Source organism: Conger conger, chromosome 4 (genome assembly GCF_963514075.1).
Source record: "Conger conger chromosome 4, fConCon1.1, whole genome shotgun sequence".
NCBI lineage: Eukaryota > Metazoa > Chordata > Actinopteri > Anguilliformes > Congridae > Conger > Conger conger.
In genome coordinates, this window is record NC_083763.1 from 29,995,618 (window position 1) to 30,016,494 (window position 20,877).

Below are 20,877 nucleotides of genomic sequence, written 5' to 3' on the forward strand. Positions count from 1 at the left end.
ACGACACACTGGTGGTAGAAACAAAGATAAAAGGTTACCGGGACTTCTCAATGTGGTGTTTTTGTGTAGGCAGTGGTGGTGTTCTTTATCCACTGGACATGATGTGATTGATTTACACTGTAATGCGTGTTACCCTGATAGCTGATCCACCACTAGACGCATCAGGAGTCCCTGAGAGAAGCAGAAGGTTCCGGCACCTGCAGGAGTGGCGGCCGTCAAACAATGGGGTAGAGAGCGTAGCTGGCTATGCCGCAAGCGTTGTTCTCGTTCCTGAGCATGCGCATGTAGCCACCTTCTCCCCACCCGGTACCCCAGCTAGGGAGCAGAAGGAGAGGTTAGTCCCTGCTGAACTGCCCAAGCTACACTTTGAAACAGCTGGTAGCTGGTTGACCAGTCCAGACCAACTCCCAGATTGTCATGGTTTAGCTGGTTGAACAGTCCAGACCAGCTCCCAGATTGTCATGGTTTAGCTGGTTGAACAGTTCAGACCATCTTCTAGCTGGTTGACCAGCTCATACCCAGCAAGACCAGCTTTATGACCAGCTTGGCCATGCTGGTTGACCAGCTTATATGGTACCCAGCTAGACCAGCTTATGACCAGTTCAGTTTTCAAGATGGTCAAACTGACATAGCTGTTTTTTTTCAGCAGGGGTGTGGGTTGGCTTGGGGAGACATATGGTATCAAGAAGGTTGTGGGTCCAAATCCTAGAAAGGCCTGTTTTGAAAAACACTTTCATAAGACCTAAATTGCTTCAACTGCTGTGTCAATGTTTATTTTATTTAATTAATCTGGGTCACCAGATTGTGGCAATGAAAATGCCTGCTAAGCCAGTACAAATCCTATATTATAGATTTACATATACACAAATGATCACTTCAAAAGGGAATTTGAGGTGTTTATCTTGTAACATAGCAGAAGGGGGTAACCCTTCTTGTAAAAATATCAGACAGAGCCTTATGCATAGAAACACTTTTGGTGGAAGCCCAGTAACCTTATGGTTCAGGCTCTGTCATTGCCCCCTTCAGTGTGGAAATACATGTGGATTACATAAGCAAATAAAATGTGCTGTGTATTGCATTATTACTACATCCCTGGTGCAGGTAATTGCTGGGGAGCAGGGCCTGTTACCAGGGGTGTAACCAGAACCTAGAAAATACAGAGGTCAAGAGATTCGTGGGGGTGGGGTGAGGAGATAAGTTGGGGTTTCTACCTTTAATTTGTTAATTTTTGAAGATGCATTTTTGGGTGTAAATGCTGTACATATGCTTCTAATTTGACAAAATATTCTCACTAAATTAATCAAATTACACATAGGCTTTGGAAATGTAAAGTGGTGTCCAAAGGTCTGAGACCACATTGAAACTCTTGGGGGGTTTTTTGATTTTGAAACATTTAAAACAAATTAAAGTTACTTTCCAAGAGCTACTCGAAGACCAGAGAAGAGCAAAGAGTGCTGCACAATCCACAGTCACCTGACCTCAACCCCATTGAATATTTATGTGGACACTTGAAGACTGACAAAAGCCAAGCATTCAGTAACATCACAAGATGCTCTTTGGAACATTGTCAAATAATGCTGGCATAACATGGATCAAATTTTTGGAGTCGAAGAAAACTCGAGCACAGCTTGCAATAAAAGCAATAGGGGGACATACCAAATACTATGAAATTCTCAAATTCATGTACATCTTTCAAAGATTCAACTTTTCACTTTCACATTGCTATGCTGATAATATAATTTGTAATTAATAAGTTTGTATTAAATTAGAAAAGACTTTTGGACCCCACTGTACATGGAAAAAAATACAGAGGACATGACCTCTGTGTCCTCAATGGTAGTTACAGCCCTGCCTGTTCAGTGAATCACCCACCTGTTCTTGATCAGCCAGTAGTCCTTTCCCCCCTCAGTACCATATCCCACCAGCAGGACGGCATGGCTTAGGTTGTTCGGGTTGCAGTTGGATTCCTCATAGATTCCTGCAAGACAAATGCAATGCATTGTTTTTGTTTTTAGCCCTGTGTTAATGTTCTTCCCAAATCTGAGCCCGAACACTACAACTTACGGTTAGCTATGGCTACGGTTTAAGCTGAACGGTCTAGCAAATTGCATGCTTCAAGAAGGCTGTAAACATGAACTCACTCCAGACGGGCACACAGACACTTTCTCTAACCTGTATTTATGCTTGGTCTCTACCTGTGCCATTAAAAAAATATAAGACAAACCCTGAGAGGGTAAAAACAACAGAGCCCGAATGGCCACCACCCTCACTATGATTTTAAATTCCTCCATTCAAACATACCTGAGCTGTAGAACATGAAGCTGGGGTGGTCTGCATCCAAAGCTACCGTGATTGGGCCAACCGTTGCCACGGCATCCGCCAGGGCCTGCTCATCCCCAGCGGGAATAAACCTGTAATCTCTGATCCGGGCCACTGCCTTTCTGCTGCTATAGTAACAGGGCTGGGTATCCTAGGGACACATTCAATTACAAGGGTGAACTTTGTGCACCTTCTGCATATGATGATTAGCTCAAAGAGCTAATTTGCGCTTCATTAGCTAGGGGGGATTTTTGTGCGTCGGAGCAGACTTGACCTTAACATCCGTTGTTTTCCCAACAAAATATTGTTGGACATTATATATAAAGAATGAATATTGGGCATGAGGGTGAAAGCTCAGGTTGTTCAAGTTGCTGATATAACACACAGTTAACTCACCTCACCTGGTTTCTTGGGTCTGAATCGGTTGCTGGTATTAAGGCGAAAAAACAAAAACCAGCACACCATGCAGCTCTCCAGGACCAGGGTTGCCAACCCCCGGCCCAGTGGCTAAATACATGACTGAGATCCGCAAGGTTGGTAGTTCAAGCGTAGCCGAGTTAAGATTCCCACAGCTGTTGGGCCCTTGAGCAAGGCCCATAACCTCCAGGGGGCGATTGTCCCCCGCTTAGTCTACGCAGCTGTATGTCACATTGGATAAAACCATCAGCTAAATAAGAAAAGATGTATTTGTTGTATTTACCTCTGCGGTGTAAGGGTAGGAGGCCTCTGACTGCAGCCCGTTGTGCAACACGTATTCATAGGCGTCGGCCATCCAGGCTCCACTGCAGCCGAACGTCCCGTAAGGCCGGGAGCAGTCCACCAGGTTCTGCTCGCTCAGTGACACCAGCCTTCCTGTCTGCTTGTACATTTGGCCCTCAATGGCACCCGTAGTGCTGAAGGCCCAGCAGGAGCCGCAGTAGCCCTGGGGAGCAGAGTGTTTAGCGGGAGTCAGTAGTTTGGTAGCTGTGATTGTCTTGGGTTTATACAATGTTGGAACTCCTGAATCTGAAGTTAAATAGGGCTACTCCAGCACTATTTTATGTTTGGGTTGGTTTATTATCACTCTCTCTCAAATTCACATTAGCTTTATTGGCATGAAAACATATGAGTATAACATATAAACACAATACAAATTCTGTTAATCTACTATTTAGAATGTGTGATTGTGCTATTTATGTACTGCATGTGTGTTTTTATGTGTATATCCTGCATCATGTTTGAACTATACTTAAATTATTAAATTAACAGTATATTCTCTTGGCCACATTAAGAGTAACCATGAGAAAGGTAAGAAAAATTGTGGATATATGACTCAATCTTTTAAATGATGAATGAATGGATGATGAACAGGACAAAAAGATCATTATAGAGTGGGGTGCACTCCCATACCTGATCCTTGACACGTGTGACATAGCCCATTTTTCTGTAGTCGAAACTGAATTTCTTAGATTTCTTGCCGGCTAGGCGAAGCTTCCGGGCAGACACCTGCTTCCCGCGCTTGATAGTGCGAGCGTCGATCTTAGTGCCCTGCAGCCTCCCATACTCATTTCGGTTCTGTGGACAGGAACCAGAAAAGCATGAGGTTCAGTTCAGTTCTGGTTCTGGGTGAGGGTAAAAAGCATGACCCAGAACAATGCACACAATATGCGGTGCAGCAACGGGGCTGGTCACTCACCAGGTCACCATATTTGTTCATGGCCATACTGAATCTCTTGGTGCCTTTGAGGAAGTCCGCGTTGTTTTCCTCAATTAGCTTCATGTTATCCTCCCAGATGACTCTGCGTTCATTATCATCAGTCTGAAATGAAAGGGAGAACCTTAGTGTACCTGCCCTGATGTAAAATCCAGCTATGATAGCTTGACCAACTCGAAAATTGAGCTGGTCTAGCTGGTTATGAGCTGGTTAACCAACTACCAGCTGTTTCAAAGCCTAGCTTGAGTTTTTTTTTCAGCAGGCAGCAAGATGCATGAACATGACTGTAAAAACCAGTACTGTAAGATGTAGTCTTAGTTTCTAATGATTTGTTTTAGCATAATTTCATTCTATTCTATTTTGGAGATTGCTTGTTGCCTTCAGTTCTGTCTAATGTATGTTCATCAGCTTCAAAGATGATGCCACAGATTTGCAAGGAGAGATACTATGAGCCAGTCACCACTAAATTGCACATACAGTGGGGTCCAAAAGTCCGAGACCACATTGAAAATCTGTGATTTTATTTTTCCAAGTAATCCTGGAAATAAACAGAAGGTTTTAGGATTTTGAAAATATTTTAGCAATCAGTAACATCATAAAATGCTCTTTGGATCATTGTCAAATAATGCTGGGATACATTAATCATCAGGTTTTGTACACATTTGTGGAGTCTACAGCACCTTGCCATTGAAGCAAAAGGTGAACATACCAAATACAAAGAAATTCTGAAATTAATGTAATTCAACTTTTCACTCAAATTGTTATGCCGATAATATAATTAGTAATGAAAAAGTTTGTATTAGAAAATAATGTAAAAAATCAAGTAATTAAAAAATTGTACTGATATGTTTGCATAATTTAGACAGAAAAAGGTCCAATAAGGAAAACAATTTTTTCAATCATACACATTTGGGGGTGCAATGAAAATGTACTCTTATGAAAAATAACTGTGGTTTAAGTGGGTTAAACCCTTCCAGCAACCTCCATTGGTAGATAAACATAAACCACTTCGAATTGGTAAAAAAACCCTCATGTTGTACATCATGCCATCTTGTAAAATATATATATTGTTTTGTATTTTTATTTTTTTTCCACAAAACAGAGGTTAGGGTTTTTCAGACCTCTGACATTCCATTACATTTCAATGCATTGTCAAGCATATGCATTGGGTGGGTTAGGGTCTGACCTCAGTGTAGGACACACCAAAGCTCCTCTTCCAGGCCTTCCACTCTGTGTCCATCTCCTCTTCTGAACACAGCACCGGCAGGAGACACTGACACAAGAGTAGGGACACAAGTGTGGTCCCCATAATGGAGCTCAACCACTCTAGAGACATGTCTGCAAAAGATCATTTAAACATCATTGATCTAATGGAACCATAGTACACTTCATTATTACAGAGACTCACATATCCAGAGTGGCTGAAATTGTTTTGCACATACATTACAGCTGAATTCAAAGTTACAGCAGCAGTGTCTCACCTGGAATTAGAAACTTTTATGTGCAAAGTATTGTATTTTATTCTTGATATACTGGAGAAATTTGACATGGTGACAAAATTATTACAATGTCGTATGTATTGTAGTCTTCCGAGAAGCAATGACAATATTGTAAGTCACACTACAATGTCATCTGTACAATTATAGCTTCTACTCACTAATTAAAATAATACGCAGGAGACCCACCCCATAGCTGATAGGCTGATTTAAATATTGTGTTGAAAAGCAGGAAATTACTTTTCCTGTTTGGAAAAAGTCAGAGTTACTGTAAAAGGCAAACACGTAGTTAAATGACTAAATTATTATTAGCACAGCACAAACAAAAAACTTTGTTTATCGAATAACAAACAGGCATATGCCTTCAATCTCATAAATCTTTTGGCTGCTACTCACTTGCCAAGCTGTTCACTTGCCGTCTCTCCTGGAGTTGTCTCTGATCCCAGAGTCTAAGGTTGTGCTGGTTTCTTGGTTTGTGTGTTCGCAGCGCAGACTGATAATAAGGTGTTATCAGCCCATCTTTTATTCCTCTTTTCGGTGGGTGTGCTTTCGCAGCGCCTGCAGAATTCTGACGGCCATCTTAACCAAAGGGGCGTGGGGGGCAAGAAGCAAGGAGGGCACTAATTAAGTGACACATTACTCCACACTGCAATCAGGCTACTGTAAATGTGGAAATATGTGAACTACATTGTTGAATATCTTGAATACATTACATTGTACTATATCACTGGCACAATTATGCCTTCGCCTTCAAGAGTACTTCCTTTAAAAGTGTGTTTTTATTTTTAGTGAACAACTGAATGGAATGTTGAATGTATGCACAGTGTGCATTAATGTTTATATATTCTTGCCATTTACAGTGCCCTTGCATAGGCAAAAAATTTAAATAAAAAATGCTAGCTTTTCTAAGCAACTGGGTAATTTGTTTATTCTAAACCTGTTAATTAGCTGTTTTCCTCCGAGGTGTCATACACACTCCGCCTGTATTTTAACTACAGGTCACCCCTGAAAAATAGATGGTTATTACAGGATTCAAATGTGTAGCTTGCCACTGTATCATCAAATCCTTATGTGTCTGTTATCTTGCTTTTCTGTGGTTTTCGCTAACCCTTGATTATCAGAGCTATGATGCAATGGGGCATTTAAGAAGAATGTTTATTAAATTACACTGTTCAGGGTGGTGAGCGCCTTTTTTGAGGTCACACTCTGGCCTATCCTCGGAATGCCTAGTTAGTTTGAAGATGTACGAGTTGTGTTTCTTTTCTGTATATAAATGATTCTATCCAATCTTTAATTTTCGGTCATAATATAAGTCAAATAGCAGGAAAATAAGGGAATTTGTTTTTAATGCTGAATATAAAATATTAATTTGAATCACAGTAGTAATACTATCAATAAGGTTTGTGTAGCATCTTCAAGCACATTATTCATCCTCCTCCAGTGATTTTCACTTTTTTGTTCATGTTGCTTTGCCTTTTGATTGCACTTTTTCCTTTATCTTAGGGATTTTTTTTATAGTGGGGTTTAACAAAAATGTAAATCCATATCCCTTACTGTGAGCATTAGATAAGACATCATATTTAACTGTGGCACAGAGATATCTCAAAATATATATTATACATTTCATGACTTGATCCTTCCCTGCCTGTGGATAAATACTAATTACCCTAACTGCTGAACCTGTTTTTATGCTGTGAATGCACCTGTATGTTTATAATGGCATAGTCAAATCCATCACGTTATCCATGCTGCAAAGCATGTGACAGTGCCTATTTGGCTTGACAATGTTTCATAACAAATAGTGGCATAATATGGGGTCACTTTATTCATGAAGTAGGCTAAACTGCTTTCCACTCACAAATGGTGTATGGGAAAGTATAGGCTCTTATCATCTTCTGCAATCCTGTTATCCTGTTCTGAAAAGTTTAAAGAGAGAATGTGCAAAAGCAATCTCATAAACTCATCTAAATAAAATATGGATTATCATGTTGCAAATTTTACATTATGGCAAAATACATTTCAAAGCATTAGCTAAAATTGAATGTTCTCTTTTTATTTTTCTCCAATAGCAAAATGCATACCAGGCTAAAGAAATGACACACACAAATTGCAAACCCAATAAGGTTAATAGCAGTGTTATATATTGGTTCCTTCAGCTATTTATACTTGAAAAACTACGTTTCCAGTGGCTCCTTTCTTTTTGGGGGAACAGTGAGATAGGATACAAACCGAGCACGGGCTGCTGCATATGCTGCACCTTTCGATAACCCAGCCATTGTGCAGTATCGTGACAGTGAGATGTCCCGTGTGCACGCCCTGTGGCCGGAGTAAGACGCTACTGATGTGTGGGAGACAGCTGGCAGCTCCCATATCTGTCAGCTTGTGGGTGTGCGGCACTGCAGTGGATGGTTGCAGGGCACCTACAGTATATAGCCTAGTTTTGGATCTTTCTCAGTACCCATAGCGTCTCCGCTAGAACGAGTGGGTATTAGCTAGCCTCCTAACTGCTTCAAAGGGCGATGCACCATCCCCCTGCTAGCACGCTAAAGTGAGATGAGTCACGAATGAGTTCTGCAGGATGTCTTTCAAGGTAAACGACGTATTCTCTGCCGCTCTTCTATTTTGTCGCTCGCAGTCAGTGTGCATTCTAACACCTAGCTTGCTAGACATACCTGCTTGTAAAGGTGGTCTAACATTATGTAATGTTATACTGTTGTTATTACGCAATATGCGCCATTAACTCTGTCTCTGGACCATATTGGGTTCCGTCGCCTGACCTTCACTGTATAGAATGAAAGTATGAGTTACACAAATACTCTGGCAGTGAAAGGTGCAGAAATAAGCTTTAAATTGCCGTTTTATTTTCTACAACGGCTTATTATGGCTACGTATAATAGACGCAGTAAACTAGTTAAAATATTGGACGACCAGAAACGTAGACAAAACAGTACCATCTACGTTAAGAACTGCGGATTGTTGCTGCAGTTGACGCTTTACATGTCGATATGTTCTTTAGCTTGATTTTAACCACGTTTTGGGGACTAATGGCACTTATTATACTTTATCAGTTAAAATGAAGTAATAGCCATTTATTTTTCAATAAGAATAAGAAGGCCCGTGACGACAACAAAAAAGGGCGTGTTGGACAAGCAAGGGGATGTAATAGTGTTATTATGGTATTGGTTCGTCCACATGAATTTGATCATGAGAAGTGATTGATTTGCTTAAGTGGTAGCTGCAGTCAAAACACGATGTAATGCAACAGCCTTATTCATATTTCCATAGAACTGTTTATGGTTCTTGACAGAGGAGCAAAGTCTGTTTGATTGACAGTATCTAAGAGCAATGCTTTTGCTTCTATATTCTAAAACAAAAACAAATGCTTTTTGGTTTGGTGGGCCATATTGCCTTCACAAGTGTAATTTGATTAGATGGTCACGTTAGATTTTTAGGTAGTTGTCTAGTTTTTTATTTGCTCTTTATATTCTCTTGTAACTAATGTGCAGTCACCCTGGATATAATCTGCTAAGAATAGTGTCATAGCCAAATAAAAGCATGTTATGTAAATGAGTGAAAACATGTACAGCAGGTGGGCGGATCCCCTTTTTTTTGGGTTTCTAATGGATAAATGTGCTGTGTATTCCAGAAGGAAACTCCCCTAGCCAATGCTGTGTTTTGGGCAGCGAGGAAGGGGAACTTGGCCTTGCTGCAGCTGCTGCTTAACAGTGGTCGGGTGGATGCAGACTGCAAAGATAGTGTACGACCAATGCATACCCACTACATCTGCATGCTTTTCATATAAACTACATGTGGTAGGAGAGAGAGGGAAATGTGTGTATGTTTGTCTGTATGTTTGTGATCTGTGTGTACTGTATGTATGTGTGTGTGTGTGCTTTAGTGAGAGTATCTGTGTGAGTGGCTGTGTGGCTGTGTGAAAAGGAAGATGCTAATACTATTATTATAGAATACCTATACTGTAACCAGGATTTCATTTGATTCTTTTCAAAAGGAAAGGATGTCTATTCCAATTATCAAAAGGAGATCTGCAGCTGGTTATTGAAATAGAACATATGTTGAATCCGTGGAACATCTTTCACGCAGATCAAAGGAATATGAGATAATATAAAATTGTTGTGAAATCCAGGAGTACCACTGGAATTAAAACTAATCAGATCATAAACCATCGGGTACAAACAAGGAATTTATCCTTATATAAAATCCTAGCATCATTATGTGTGTGTGTGTGTGTGTGTGTGTGTGCGTGCGTGTGTGTGTGTGTGTGTGTGTGTGTGTTTGTGTGGTATGTGTGTGTCTGTCTGTTGACTCATCCATATTATGTGGGTTTTGAAAAGATAGAAACTGGAGCAAGCAGAAATAAATTACAGTTTTACAATTGTTAGCAAGCATTTTTCAATTCAGTGTTTCAAAACTTTTCATACAGCTCTCTGCACCAACATGCAGCTTGAACAGTTTATTTCATGCCCAAAATGCACAAAAACTGCCAAACACTGCAAACATGTCTCAAAATGAAATCTAGCAATAATTCTTCAAACAACAATATTTTGTCAGTCATAGCACAATGATCTAAAAAAACACTAACAACTAGTGGCATTACAGTAGATGCACTGTTTTCTGTAAGTTTTTGCAGTGGTAAGTAATTTTGCCCTGTGTCGTTTTACTGGAAATACTGCAAGTCACAAGTACAGTAGTGCTGGTTTTCGTCTACCTGGGCGACTTCATTTGGCAACATGTTCCCATCATCATAATGCCCTCACACCAGATGTCCTCTCTTGCTATACAGCAGGGAAATAACTTCTGTGCATGCTTGATCCATCCCTGGCAATCATCAGCTGAGATACTCATCCATCCTCTCCCTCCATCATCCAGCCATTTGTTTTCCCCTGTCACCCATTTTCCATCCTGAACAAAATCATTCCAACAATGAGATAGAAATTCCCACAATACCTGGGCAGGTCTCCAACTGAATCAGGTGTGATTGTTCTATTCAATAACTCATTCTCAATCAGACTTCAGCATCAACTTCAATCAGCATTTTTGGCCTATAACAATTTGAGGGTTTTGAATACATTTCAATATAATATTTGTGGCTCAGCAAATTGCTAACTAGTTTAATTTTAGCTTATACGTTTTTGAACTTTTATCAGTTTTGAATGGCAAACATTTGCAAATTGGGCCGTAGAAATGTATCCTTTTTTTTTGTGGATCAGCCTGACTGGTTTTTTATGTCCATTGAATGCATTTTTTGTTAAAGCAATGAAAAACTCATTCACAGTTTGGTCCACATAGAGTGCTGTTATGCTAACTGGGTGAACAGTTCTGGAAACTCGGTATCAAAAAAATGCTTGTTAGCAATTGTAAAAAACTGTAATAATGAATAATTATTACATTGTTGTTGACAGAATTTGGGAATCAGGAATGTTGAATTGTGGAGGGGGAGCAAGACTTCATAAAGCTGCAATGTGCTGTCAGACTTCACTCTCCTGATAACTATTGTGATAGTTTGATTCAAGGTTGACACACCTAGCTTGAGGACAGATTTTCATTACTTTCAATAATTGGAACTGCTTCGCCATATGATATTTATACATATGGAATGTCCAATTGCACAATTAGTCAATGTGTGGAGTAGCGTGCCAGTACATGTAGTGGAGGCAGAAACACTGGGAGTTTTCAAGACCAGGCTTGATACGGCAAACTATGCAGTAGGTACACTTAGGGGTAGGAAAAGGCGAGCATTGCTGGGCTAAAAGGCCTGTTCTCGCCATTACCCTATGTTATGTCATGTTTATTAATTTGCTTAGTAGTGTATGCTCTTATCCAGGTTAATTTAGAAGCAATTTACTGTAAAACAAATACATATGAACAGTTCTGTTTATACAGTTAGATATTTACTACATTCAAGAGTAAAAGGCCAATACTACTCAACCAGAGATTCATACCTGCAACATAATGACTGAATATCATGTTTCCTGTGTCCTGTTTGATCTTTTGAATAGTCCCTGCAGCATGAATGCTATAGTTAGATGTTAGTGACCAATATGTGGGGTGTGTGCGTGCCATAGGACATATCACAGAGTTCATTCTGCATGTGTGTGTCTTGTGTGTGTGCATAGGTGAGTGGTCATGAGCTGTCCTGATTGTGTGTGATGTCATCTGCCTTCCAGTACGGCACCACGGCTGTGATGGTGGCCTCTTACAGCGGCCACTTTGACTGTGCAAGAGAGCTGATTATGCAAGGAGCTGACATTAACCTACAGAGAGAGGTACTGTGAGGAGGGGGTGTGTGTGGCACACTATGACAATGACTCTGCATGTCACTGCTATGCTTTGAAACCAAGGCCAGGGGTAAATAAGTATATTCCATAGACCTCTGTAGGATTCTTCTGCATTAAAGACAAAGTGAATTGAAAATGAACTTTTTCCTCAATTTAGCCAATTCTTCATAACCATACGAACACAAAGTATATATTCCAAAAAAGAACTATACATTTGCAATACTTACAATACTTGTATTTTCACACAAGTTTTTTTTTCAATCTACTTCCTGGAAAACGAGATTCTATGAGATTTTACATCATCTCATGTACCAGTGGGCGTCTATGTTGATCAAATGTCTTTCGATTTTCCTTTCCCCACCAATCAATAACCTTTTCACACAACAGTGCACATCCTCATTTGATGTCCCCCTCCTCATTTCACGTCAGTCAAATCGACTCCCTGCCCTTCAAAAAGTTTCTCTTGTGTGTACATCATATCGCAGAAGCTAGTGGTGCTCTAACTTCCATTTCAGTTTGTCTTTCAGTCCTCAAACCCTCCACCCGTCCACCCCAATTTAATAGTCAGATTCAGCTTCCTGTCAGTCAGCTACAGAAGAAAGCTAATAGCTAGTTAAGTTGAAAGAAACCAGCATGAGACAGTATCCTGGTAATATTTTCTAAAGGATGACATCTAGCTATTCAGTGCAGGAAATAGACCAATTTTCTATAGCCACACTTAATGTAATAACTACTTCTGTGTTGTCTGGTAGCGGCCATAGATGTTTGTTGTCTAGCAGCGTGAGTAAAGTGAAATAGGACTTCTGAGTTGTCGATACATTGACCAGTTTAGGCCAGCTTCCTGCTTGTTGTCAAGACTGTTAGGCCGGCCCTGGAAGCCAAGACCGGAGGCAAATTAAGCCCTTTGAAAATGCTGTGGTCAGCAGCAGCTTATTGAGTTGGAACAGAGGCGGATAGCTAATGCATTATTCATGTGACTTCTGCACGTGTGTGTTCCCCACGAGACCAGATGAGACTCAATGTGTGTGTAATGGCTCTCTAAGTGGTCTGTGTTTATTTACCTCTCCATATGCTCATTTTATCCTGCTTTGGCATACTCCAAAAAGTTTTTTTAATAGAAAAGATCATAGTCTATCAACCTGTTTGTTCAGTGATTCTGTTTCAGGAAAATATAACTTTTTTTGTAAATAAATAATTGGAAATATTCAAGTGTTTAGCCTTGTACATATGAAGACATACACAACAAAACTTTGCTGTGAAAGATACTCTTTCTACTTCACTCGCTTCTCTCACTCAGTCACTCATTCCTTAATTTACTCACCCTTTGACACACTACGCTCATTCCAATCACTTATTTTTCTCCTCTTTTTCCTTTTCTTTTCTCCTTTTCTTGTCCCTAGCTCCACCCGTTGGGAGAGGATAGGAAAAGATGAAAGACAGGAATTAGGCGAATGGAATGTCCTTAAAATGTTAGTTCAAAGCCACGTCTGTAACTGATGTGTGGCAGATGTATGTATCCAAAAAAAAATACTGGATGAATAAAGGATGCCCTGATGCTTTCTTGCTCAAAGGAAAGATAAGAGTTCCTAATTTCTACTTCTAGCTCCTATAAGAAACATTGAATGGGTTTGAATGTCCTTAAAAATAGTGGAGCTTTCCGGGTCAGGAGCAAGGAAAATAAAAAAGTGTAGAAAAATAAGCGATTGGAATGAGCCCAATCTCTCTCCCTCACTGCTCAATGTACACCCCAACATAATGACAGTATCTCCCTTTTACCAATAGATGGCGTGCACTCACAGTTGAATCCAACAAAGTTGTCAGAGCCCCTGAACACTGCATTAAAATCTTTTTAAAATGATGTTCATTTGATATTATTTCCTTGTATTGCAGAGCTGATGTGTCTGAATATTATTTTTCAGTCAGGCTCCACCGCCCTGTTCTTCGCCGCCCAGCAGGGGCACAACGACATCGTCAAGCTCCTCTTTGAGTTTGGGGCCTCCACCGACTCGCAGACGAAGGTATTCTGCCTGCCCGGGGCCGATTTGGATGCTGCTAAAGCTTTGACAGTTTCAGAAGGCAAGAGAACAGTGAATAAATTTTTCTACCCTAGTGTGGTGACTCAGGGGACAGCGAGAGGACATTCAGAACACGCTGACATGTCTGAAAACATCTCAAAAAATGTCCGCGTCAAACAATCCCAGGCCTATGGGAGACTCGCTTGAATTAATGAGGCTCCTCGCTCCCTCCCCAGCAGAAGCCGTGCTATCGTGCTATTGCACATCCGTATGACATGGCGGGTCATAAAGCACCGCTGTTGTTGTCTTTCGGCAGGACGGCGGGACGGCGTTATCAGCCGCCTCTCAGCACGGCCATGCCAAGGTGGTGGAGACCCTGCTGAAGAACGGCGCAAACGTTCACGACCAACTCAGTGTGAGTGACCGCCAACGCAGACCTGCCTTCCCCGTGCTGCACTGCTTTCTCCTCCTTGAAGCTTCGGGTCTGAGAATATCAGATTGAATGCAGAGTCATCTGCTGAGTCACTCTGAAAAGTCCAGCTCTTAGGGACTTACTGCTGGTTATTGATATCTTTTTATGTTTTAACACACTTTCCAGAGGGAGAGTATCAACTCTGAAATGATGCTTATTTGTTATTAAATAATAACTAAATGTTCAGATTTCTTTTTGGTCAGGGAACAGAATATAACAGTGCATAATTCCATAATGAAATGACTTACTATGACTTAAAACCAGTAAAAGAATCATTACAAATAGGCTAGCAAATATGACTGCCTACATAAAAAACATTCTACTCTTTATGGCCAGTGCTTTGAACTTACAAGTTCATGTTACAAGTGCACGGTATGGTATGCTTGTCATGCCGTGTGCTGCGTGCTTGTATCATGTAACCACTCGGTCTGTGTGTAATGTGACCGTTCCTGTGTCATTGTGTTTCAGGATGGTGCAACTCCCCTTTTCCTCGCCGCCCAAGAAGGTCACGTGACCGTTATACGGCACCTCCTGTCATCGGGGGCCAAAGTCAACCACCCACGCGAGGTGAGCGTCCTCACAGCGCAGGAAACTGGAAGATGTCCGCCAGAGCAGAGCCACACCCTACGTATGCTAGCTTGGCCAGCTTGAAAATTGAGCTGGTCAAGCGGGTACTGAGCTGGTCAAACCCTGTCAAGCTGGGAGCTGCTCTGAACTGGCCAACCAGCTTAACCATGTGGAGCTAGGTGCTGGTCTGAAGTGGTCAACAACCAACCAGCTGTTTCAGAACCTAGCTTGAACAGTTGTTTTCAATAGGGCAGCCGCCACAACCATATCTTTTTCTCTCCATTCCTTCCATTTTCTCAGCTCCCTTCCTTTTATGACCCATATTGTGCTCTCTTTCCCTCTCATTTTCTGTACTTTTTCTTCTTCCTCCTGTCCATTCTCCTGTCTCACACTTCTGTCATCTTTTACTATCCTTACTTGTGTTCTTCTCTCCTCCACCAATTCATCCCTCTTTGCCTGTCTATCTGACCTTTTCCTCTTCGCTTGCTGTCCGTCTTTCTCTTTTATTTTCTGAATTCAATCCATTTTATTTGTATATAAAGCTTTTCACAGAGGACTGTCAGAAAGATCCTTTACAGAGTAAAAGAAGTGAAGAAGGAGAAGGTAAATGATTGACATTTATATAGCGCCTTTATCCAAAGCGCTGTACAATTGATGCTTCTCATTCACCCATTCATACACACACTCACATACGCCAACCAGCTCGTCAGGAGCATTTGGGGGTTAGGTGTCTTGCTCAGGGACACTTCGACACAGCCCGGGCGGCAACCCTCCGACTGCCAGACAACTGCTTTTACTGCCTGAGCCATGTCGCCCCACCCAAGGGGCCCCCAGATAGCAAGACGTAAAAAAAACAGCCTTCAAACTGTGAGAACGGGGGGTGCCCATCCTCCCCTGGCCTATAGGTTATGTTGGTTGAGCTATTAAACTAGCAAAGTAGTGAAGTCTAGTCACATTTATTTTTGAAGCTGTACAATTTCTAATTACTATATACACTCACTGAACACTTTATTAGGCATTTATTAGTCTTCTACTGATGTAGCCTGCATACCACTGTTGTAATGTGTGGTTGTTTGCGTTGCTGTCACCTTCCTGTCAGCTTTGACCAGTCTGGCCCTTCTTCTCTGACCTCTCTCATTAACAAGGCGTTTCTGTCTGCAGAACTGCTGCTCACTGCATTATTATTATTTTTTGCACAATTATTTGCAAACACTAGAGACTGCCACAAACAATCAAAGTCACTTAGATCAAATTTTTTCCCCATTCTGATGGTTGATGTGAACATTAACTGAAGCTTGTGACCCGTATCTACATGATTGTGTGCATTGCAATGCTGCAACACAATTGGCTGATTAGATAATCACATGAATAAGTAGGTGTAATAAAGTGCTCAGTGAGTGTATGCAAAAAATAAAAACAGTGAAAACAAATCCCCAGTTCTGCAATAATAATACATAAAGATACAACAAAAACAACAACAAAGACAGTTATCATATGGAATTAAAAGCAAGAGAAAAGAAGTGAGATTTGAGCTGGGATTTGAAGGTGTATATGGATGGTGCAAACCTGATAAAGAGAGTAGACAGTAGAAAGTCTACATGAAGGGATATAAAGCATCTCCTCGGCCTGTCTCCTCCTCTCCATTTCAGGATGGCACCGCCCCGCTTTGGATGGCAGCCCAGATGGGACACAGTGAGGTCGTGAAGGTTCTGCTGCTGCGTGGAGCTGAGCGGGATGCCCATAGAAAAGTACACACGCGTACCCACGCCCCAGAGGATTCCTAACCCCCCCCCCCTCAAAGACACACATGCCAAATTTCCCATTGTGAGACAGTGTAGATTATTAATGAGCTCCCGATTCAAAAGGAGACCCATGTGGAAAGGTATATTAAAAATGCATTCAGTTATTCAGCCTCTAAAGGGGATGTGGCCCCCGTCGTACTTGTTCTTGTTTGAAACAATGGGCCTCATTTATCAAACGTGAGCCGAAACCAATGTCATCGTAAATCATTAAGCCTCCCCCATGGGGGTTGGCTTATACCAGTTGTTGGGTTTCTTTCTACATTGATCTCCCGCAGGAATTATATGTGTCATCAGACTCCATGTCCTCCCACTAGTCCGAAAATACTCTAAAAATATATATTCCTCTTTTTTTTTCTTCTGGTTGGTTAATTTTGTGGCATTGGAATCTCAGAAACTGCAAAGCCCTGGAACTAGTCCTTGTACATCAGAGATGTATATTTACTGAAGTTCTGCTAAATCTATTTGTTTTGTGACCTAGACCTACTTTTCATCCAGTAGGGTGGCCATCTTGGAAAGAATGTATTTGCTGATAACTCGAGAACTAAATGTCCAATCAGGACAACTATATAGGTTAGATGTCAAGGTCAAGATCATATGGCCAATTGAATAGAGGTGCTACACAAAATGGCACTTTTTTTGGCCTACAATTGTCTATACTGTATGTCATTGTTCATCAGAGATGTATGTTTACCAAAGTTGTACAACACCTATTTCTTCTGTGAACCTACTTTTTGTCTTAGAAAACACGTTTTTGCTGATAACTGGGGAACTATTTATCCGATTGGGACAAAGAAAGTATCAACTTGAAGCTTGACACTGGGCACATATTTATCAAATGACAACTATATAGGTCAAATGTCAAGGCTACAGATACATATGGATACATTCAAAAAGTGGTGCAACAAAAATTGGCTCAAATTCTCTATATATACTACTACTATAGTTCTCCTGTGGTGAGTCATGGTCTGCAGTATAAAAGAAGAAAAACAAACCAAGGCAGTGGAAGGGCAGGTGGGGGAAGGCTTTTTTCCTGATCGTTCAGCTATTATTCTAAATTGTAGTTCGTAAATATATTTACACAAACAATGTGGGATTTATCAACATACTTAGATATAAAAAATCTGTGTCTATGCTATGTTTGATAAATACAACAGAATTGGTTAGTTCATTTCCGATTACACACATTTTTTATACATTTACAGTTTTATGAAAATATTGATACATCAGGCCCATTGTGTGTGAGTTACACATTTCTCTCCTCCCTTTTGAAGGACGGTTCAACTGCATTGTTCAAGGCTGCTCACAAAGGGTATAGCGACGTTATCGAGGAGCTACTCAAGTTCTCTCCTTGTCTTGGCCTTCTGAAGGTATGGAGAATTCTGCCGAGCAGCGGTTCCCAAACTGGGGGCCAGGTCCCCATGTGGGGTCACCTGATCTGTGGATGGGGTCTTCTGATTGGTCTTCTGGCGTATGTGCAGATCACATAAATTTGGGGACATTTATTTGGGGTCGCATTAGAAGTTTGGGAGCCCCTGTTGTAGAGCTTGATTTTTTCCGCCGCTGTAGAGGCTTAATGGAGTTTTTATCACCCAAGAACAACCAGAATCACAAACTCTACTTAGTTGTTCCTGATATTGTCTGGAAGTAAAATATCTAATACACACGCATGTGTATGCATAGTGCAAAAGACAAAAACAAATCTTCGTCTCATATTCGTAACAGTGGAAAATGTTTATTTTACTTTAGTGAAATAATGACACTGGGGTATTGTTTTAATGAGAATCTCTGTTTATGTACCCTGATGCCCAGAACGGTTCCACTGCTCTCCATGCTGCGGTCATGGGTGGGAATATCCGATCAGTGGTGCTTCTGCTGGCTGCCAACGCAGATCCCGTTTTAACAAACAAGGTGGGTCGTCACCTCAGGGCCACAGGGGCACAGACATTCAAATCTCATGGTCGCGGTGTGGTCGCAGTGTGGTCGCTGGGGAGGAACACATAGGGGGGACATTAGAGCTGTCCTGTGCCGGCATTTGTGTATATTCCCCACGGAGGGAGTGAAGCTGTGTAACAATGTGCAGGAGAGAAAGATAGTGGAGGAGAGGGAGAAAAAGAGGAGGGGGTGGGTCTTCATCAGGGTAAATATGGAAAAAGAGAGCAAGCTAAGTGCTGTCACCATGGGGGGCTGTCAGAGTGAGGCTGTACGAGGTTGTCTGGTTCACAAACAAGTGGGGCAAGATAGGAAATTTGTGTTGCCATGGAAACTCTATCCATTTTGACAACAGAAGATTTTTTTGGCTTGTGAGCTTGTGACTGGTTGGATGGTTGTGACTCTCTCAGGCTCCACCCCAGTTTGGCTCCACCCTCTAATGCTTTCTGCCTTGAATAGACACATTTCTCTGGCATGCTGAATCAGTGATATTAGAGTGGTTATTTTTTCATAACAGGCAAATAAAAAATTAAGCGGTAGCCTGTAGCCCAGTGGCTAAGGTACAGGACCCAGAAGGTTAGTGATTCATGGTGTAGCCATGATAAGATGTGAATAGCTGTTGCGCCCTTGAGCAAGGGCCTTAACCCACATTGCTCCAGGGGGGATAGGCCCCTGAATAGTCTAATCAACTGAAAGTCGCGTCAGATAAATTACTCTAATGTAATGTTTTACTAACCAATTTTAGGATATACATTTTTTAAAATCATAATTACCCTTCATTGTGAAATTATTGCTCATGCATAAAAAATGCATAAAAAATATTATCCAAAAGTAAGATATATTTTTGCCATGACATTGCAACTGTTGATTATGTTTGTTTGCAGTATGCTGTATACTATGTGACTATATTAGTGAGTTAAAATACTTCAGTGGCTGATCTGAAGGGTTGTGGCAGTAGAGAACATTTGAAGTTAACACTCCTCTTGCAGTTACGGCAATAATACACAAGCAGAATAAATGTGATATATTGGAATAATTATCAGCAATGCAAAGTAAAATATATCTTTACTCTTAAACTTATTTTCTTACTTTATGTTTGTTTTCCCTTCAGAACAATGAATTGCCAAGAGACCTAACGCAAAACGACCGAATCCTGAGACTTTTGCAGACACAGACGGCGAACGGAGAGAGTTGATGATGATTCTCCAGCTCTCAACCAATAGCTACAGAGGCAAAGTAAACGCACTGGGCTCCAGTCAATGAGCATCACAGACACGCACAGCCAACAATCTCTCATCTTTCCCCAAAACATGGTGTTTGCTTTCAGCTGCGGCTTCAGATTAACCTGTATTAATTAATAGACATATATGAACCGGACAGGAGGGCGGTTACTGCGCGTTATACTATACATCGGTTTGTGGCAAAGGTATAGTATAAGTCTGCCTTGCATCGTTTGTTCTGTTGAAATGCAATTCTTAAAACTGTTTTCTTAAAATGTTTCTCCTGGTGCTGTACGTTTCTAAATATTTTGCTAATTCTTATTTCAGCATTTGTAATAAATGTGACAAACTGTACATTTGTGAAATAAAATATACTGAAAATTGTCATGTTCTTTTATATGCATAATAGTACATTTTCACAGCACTTTTATCACTCTTCTCATAAGGGCTTTACAGTGATAAGGGGGAAACTCACCACCAATGTGCAGCACCCACCAGGGTGATACATGACAGCCATTTTGTGCCAGACACATCGCCACACATCAGGTGAGGTGGACAGGGAGAGAACAATATATAGCAGTAGTCTCCAACCCTGTTCCTGGAGAGCTACAGGGTCTGCTGGTTTTTTATTGTTATTCTGCACTTAACACAGTTAACTCACCTCACCTGGTTATTTGGGTCTCGACTGGGTGCCGATTTTAAGGTGAAGACAGAAACCAGCAAACCCAGTAGCTCTCCAGGACCAGAGTTGGAGACCACTAATATATAGTGTGTTACATAGAAAAAGCACAAACTCTTCTGTTTTATTTTTCAGAGAGGAATTCAGCTGTTGTGTTAGTGGCTAAGAATACACTTTCAATTGATAATGTGTTTCTGTAAATTGAATATTAATGGAATAACATTTCCTTATTAGTTTTTTTCCCGTGTCTATTGTCTTGTATATCTAGACGCTTTAAATAAATTTGGATTAACAACAGGGTATTAGGGTGCAATTCTTGCAAAACACACTCTGATCGCAATGATTATGAACACCCACTAGGGGGCACTATAATACAATCTGGCAATAGA

At 41.0% G+C, this 20,877-nt stretch overlaps 2 protein-coding genes across 2 annotated transcripts; one reads left to right on the forward strand and one right to left on the reverse strand.

Annotated features, from left to right (window-relative positions):
* Nucleotides 1–215: 215 nt before the first annotated feature.
* cts12 (cathepsin 12) lies at nt 216–5,348 on the reverse strand. Its single transcript, XM_061238935.1, has 7 exons — nt 5,199–5,348; nt 3,995–4,117; nt 3,709–3,873; nt 3,020–3,241; nt 2,302–2,470; nt 1,873–1,978; nt 216–315 (listed from the first exon to the last, which is right to left on the reverse strand). Exons 1-7 carry the CDS (start codon nt 5,346–5,348, stop codon nt 216–218), a joined length of 1,035 nt encoding a protein of 344 aa, XP_061094919.1.
* Nucleotides 5,349–7,791: 2,443 nt separating this feature from the next.
* Nucleotides 7,792–20,193, forward strand: ankrd29 (ankyrin repeat domain 29). Its single transcript, XM_061240197.1, has 10 exons — nt 7,792–8,098; nt 9,155–9,265; nt 11,694–11,792; nt 13,724–13,822; nt 14,136–14,234; nt 14,760–14,858; nt 16,508–16,606; nt 17,932–18,027; nt 18,470–18,568; nt 19,701–20,193. Exons 1-10 carry the CDS (start codon nt 8,087–8,089, stop codon nt 19,782–19,784), a joined length of 897 nt encoding a protein of 298 aa, XP_061096181.1. The 5' UTR covers nt 7,792–8,086; the 3' UTR covers nt 19,785–20,193.
* The last annotated feature ends 684 nt before the right edge of the window (nt 20,194–20,877 follow it).

Coding starts and splice junctions, on each gene's coding strand:
- cts12 (XM_061238935.1), bottom strand. CDS start 5,348: ATGTCTCTAGAGTGGTTGAGCTCCATTATGGGGACCACACTTGTGTCC. Junction 4,118..5,198: donor TTGGTGTGTCCTACACTGAG/GTCAGACCCTAA, acceptor CTTTCATTTCAG/ACTGATGATAATGAACGCAG. Junction 1,979..2,301: donor CTTCATGTTCTACAGCTCAG/GTATGTTTGAAT, acceptor TTTGTCTTGCAG/GAATCTATGAGGAATCCAAC.
- ankrd29 (XM_061240197.1), top strand. Junction 9,266..11,693: donor ATGCAGACTGCAAAGATAGT/GTACGACCAATG, acceptor TCTGCCTTCCAG/TACGGCACCACGGCTGTGAT. Junction 14,859..16,507: donor AAGTCAACCACCCACGCGAG/GTGAGCGTCCTC, acceptor TCTCCATTTCAG/GATGGCACCGCCCCGCTTTG.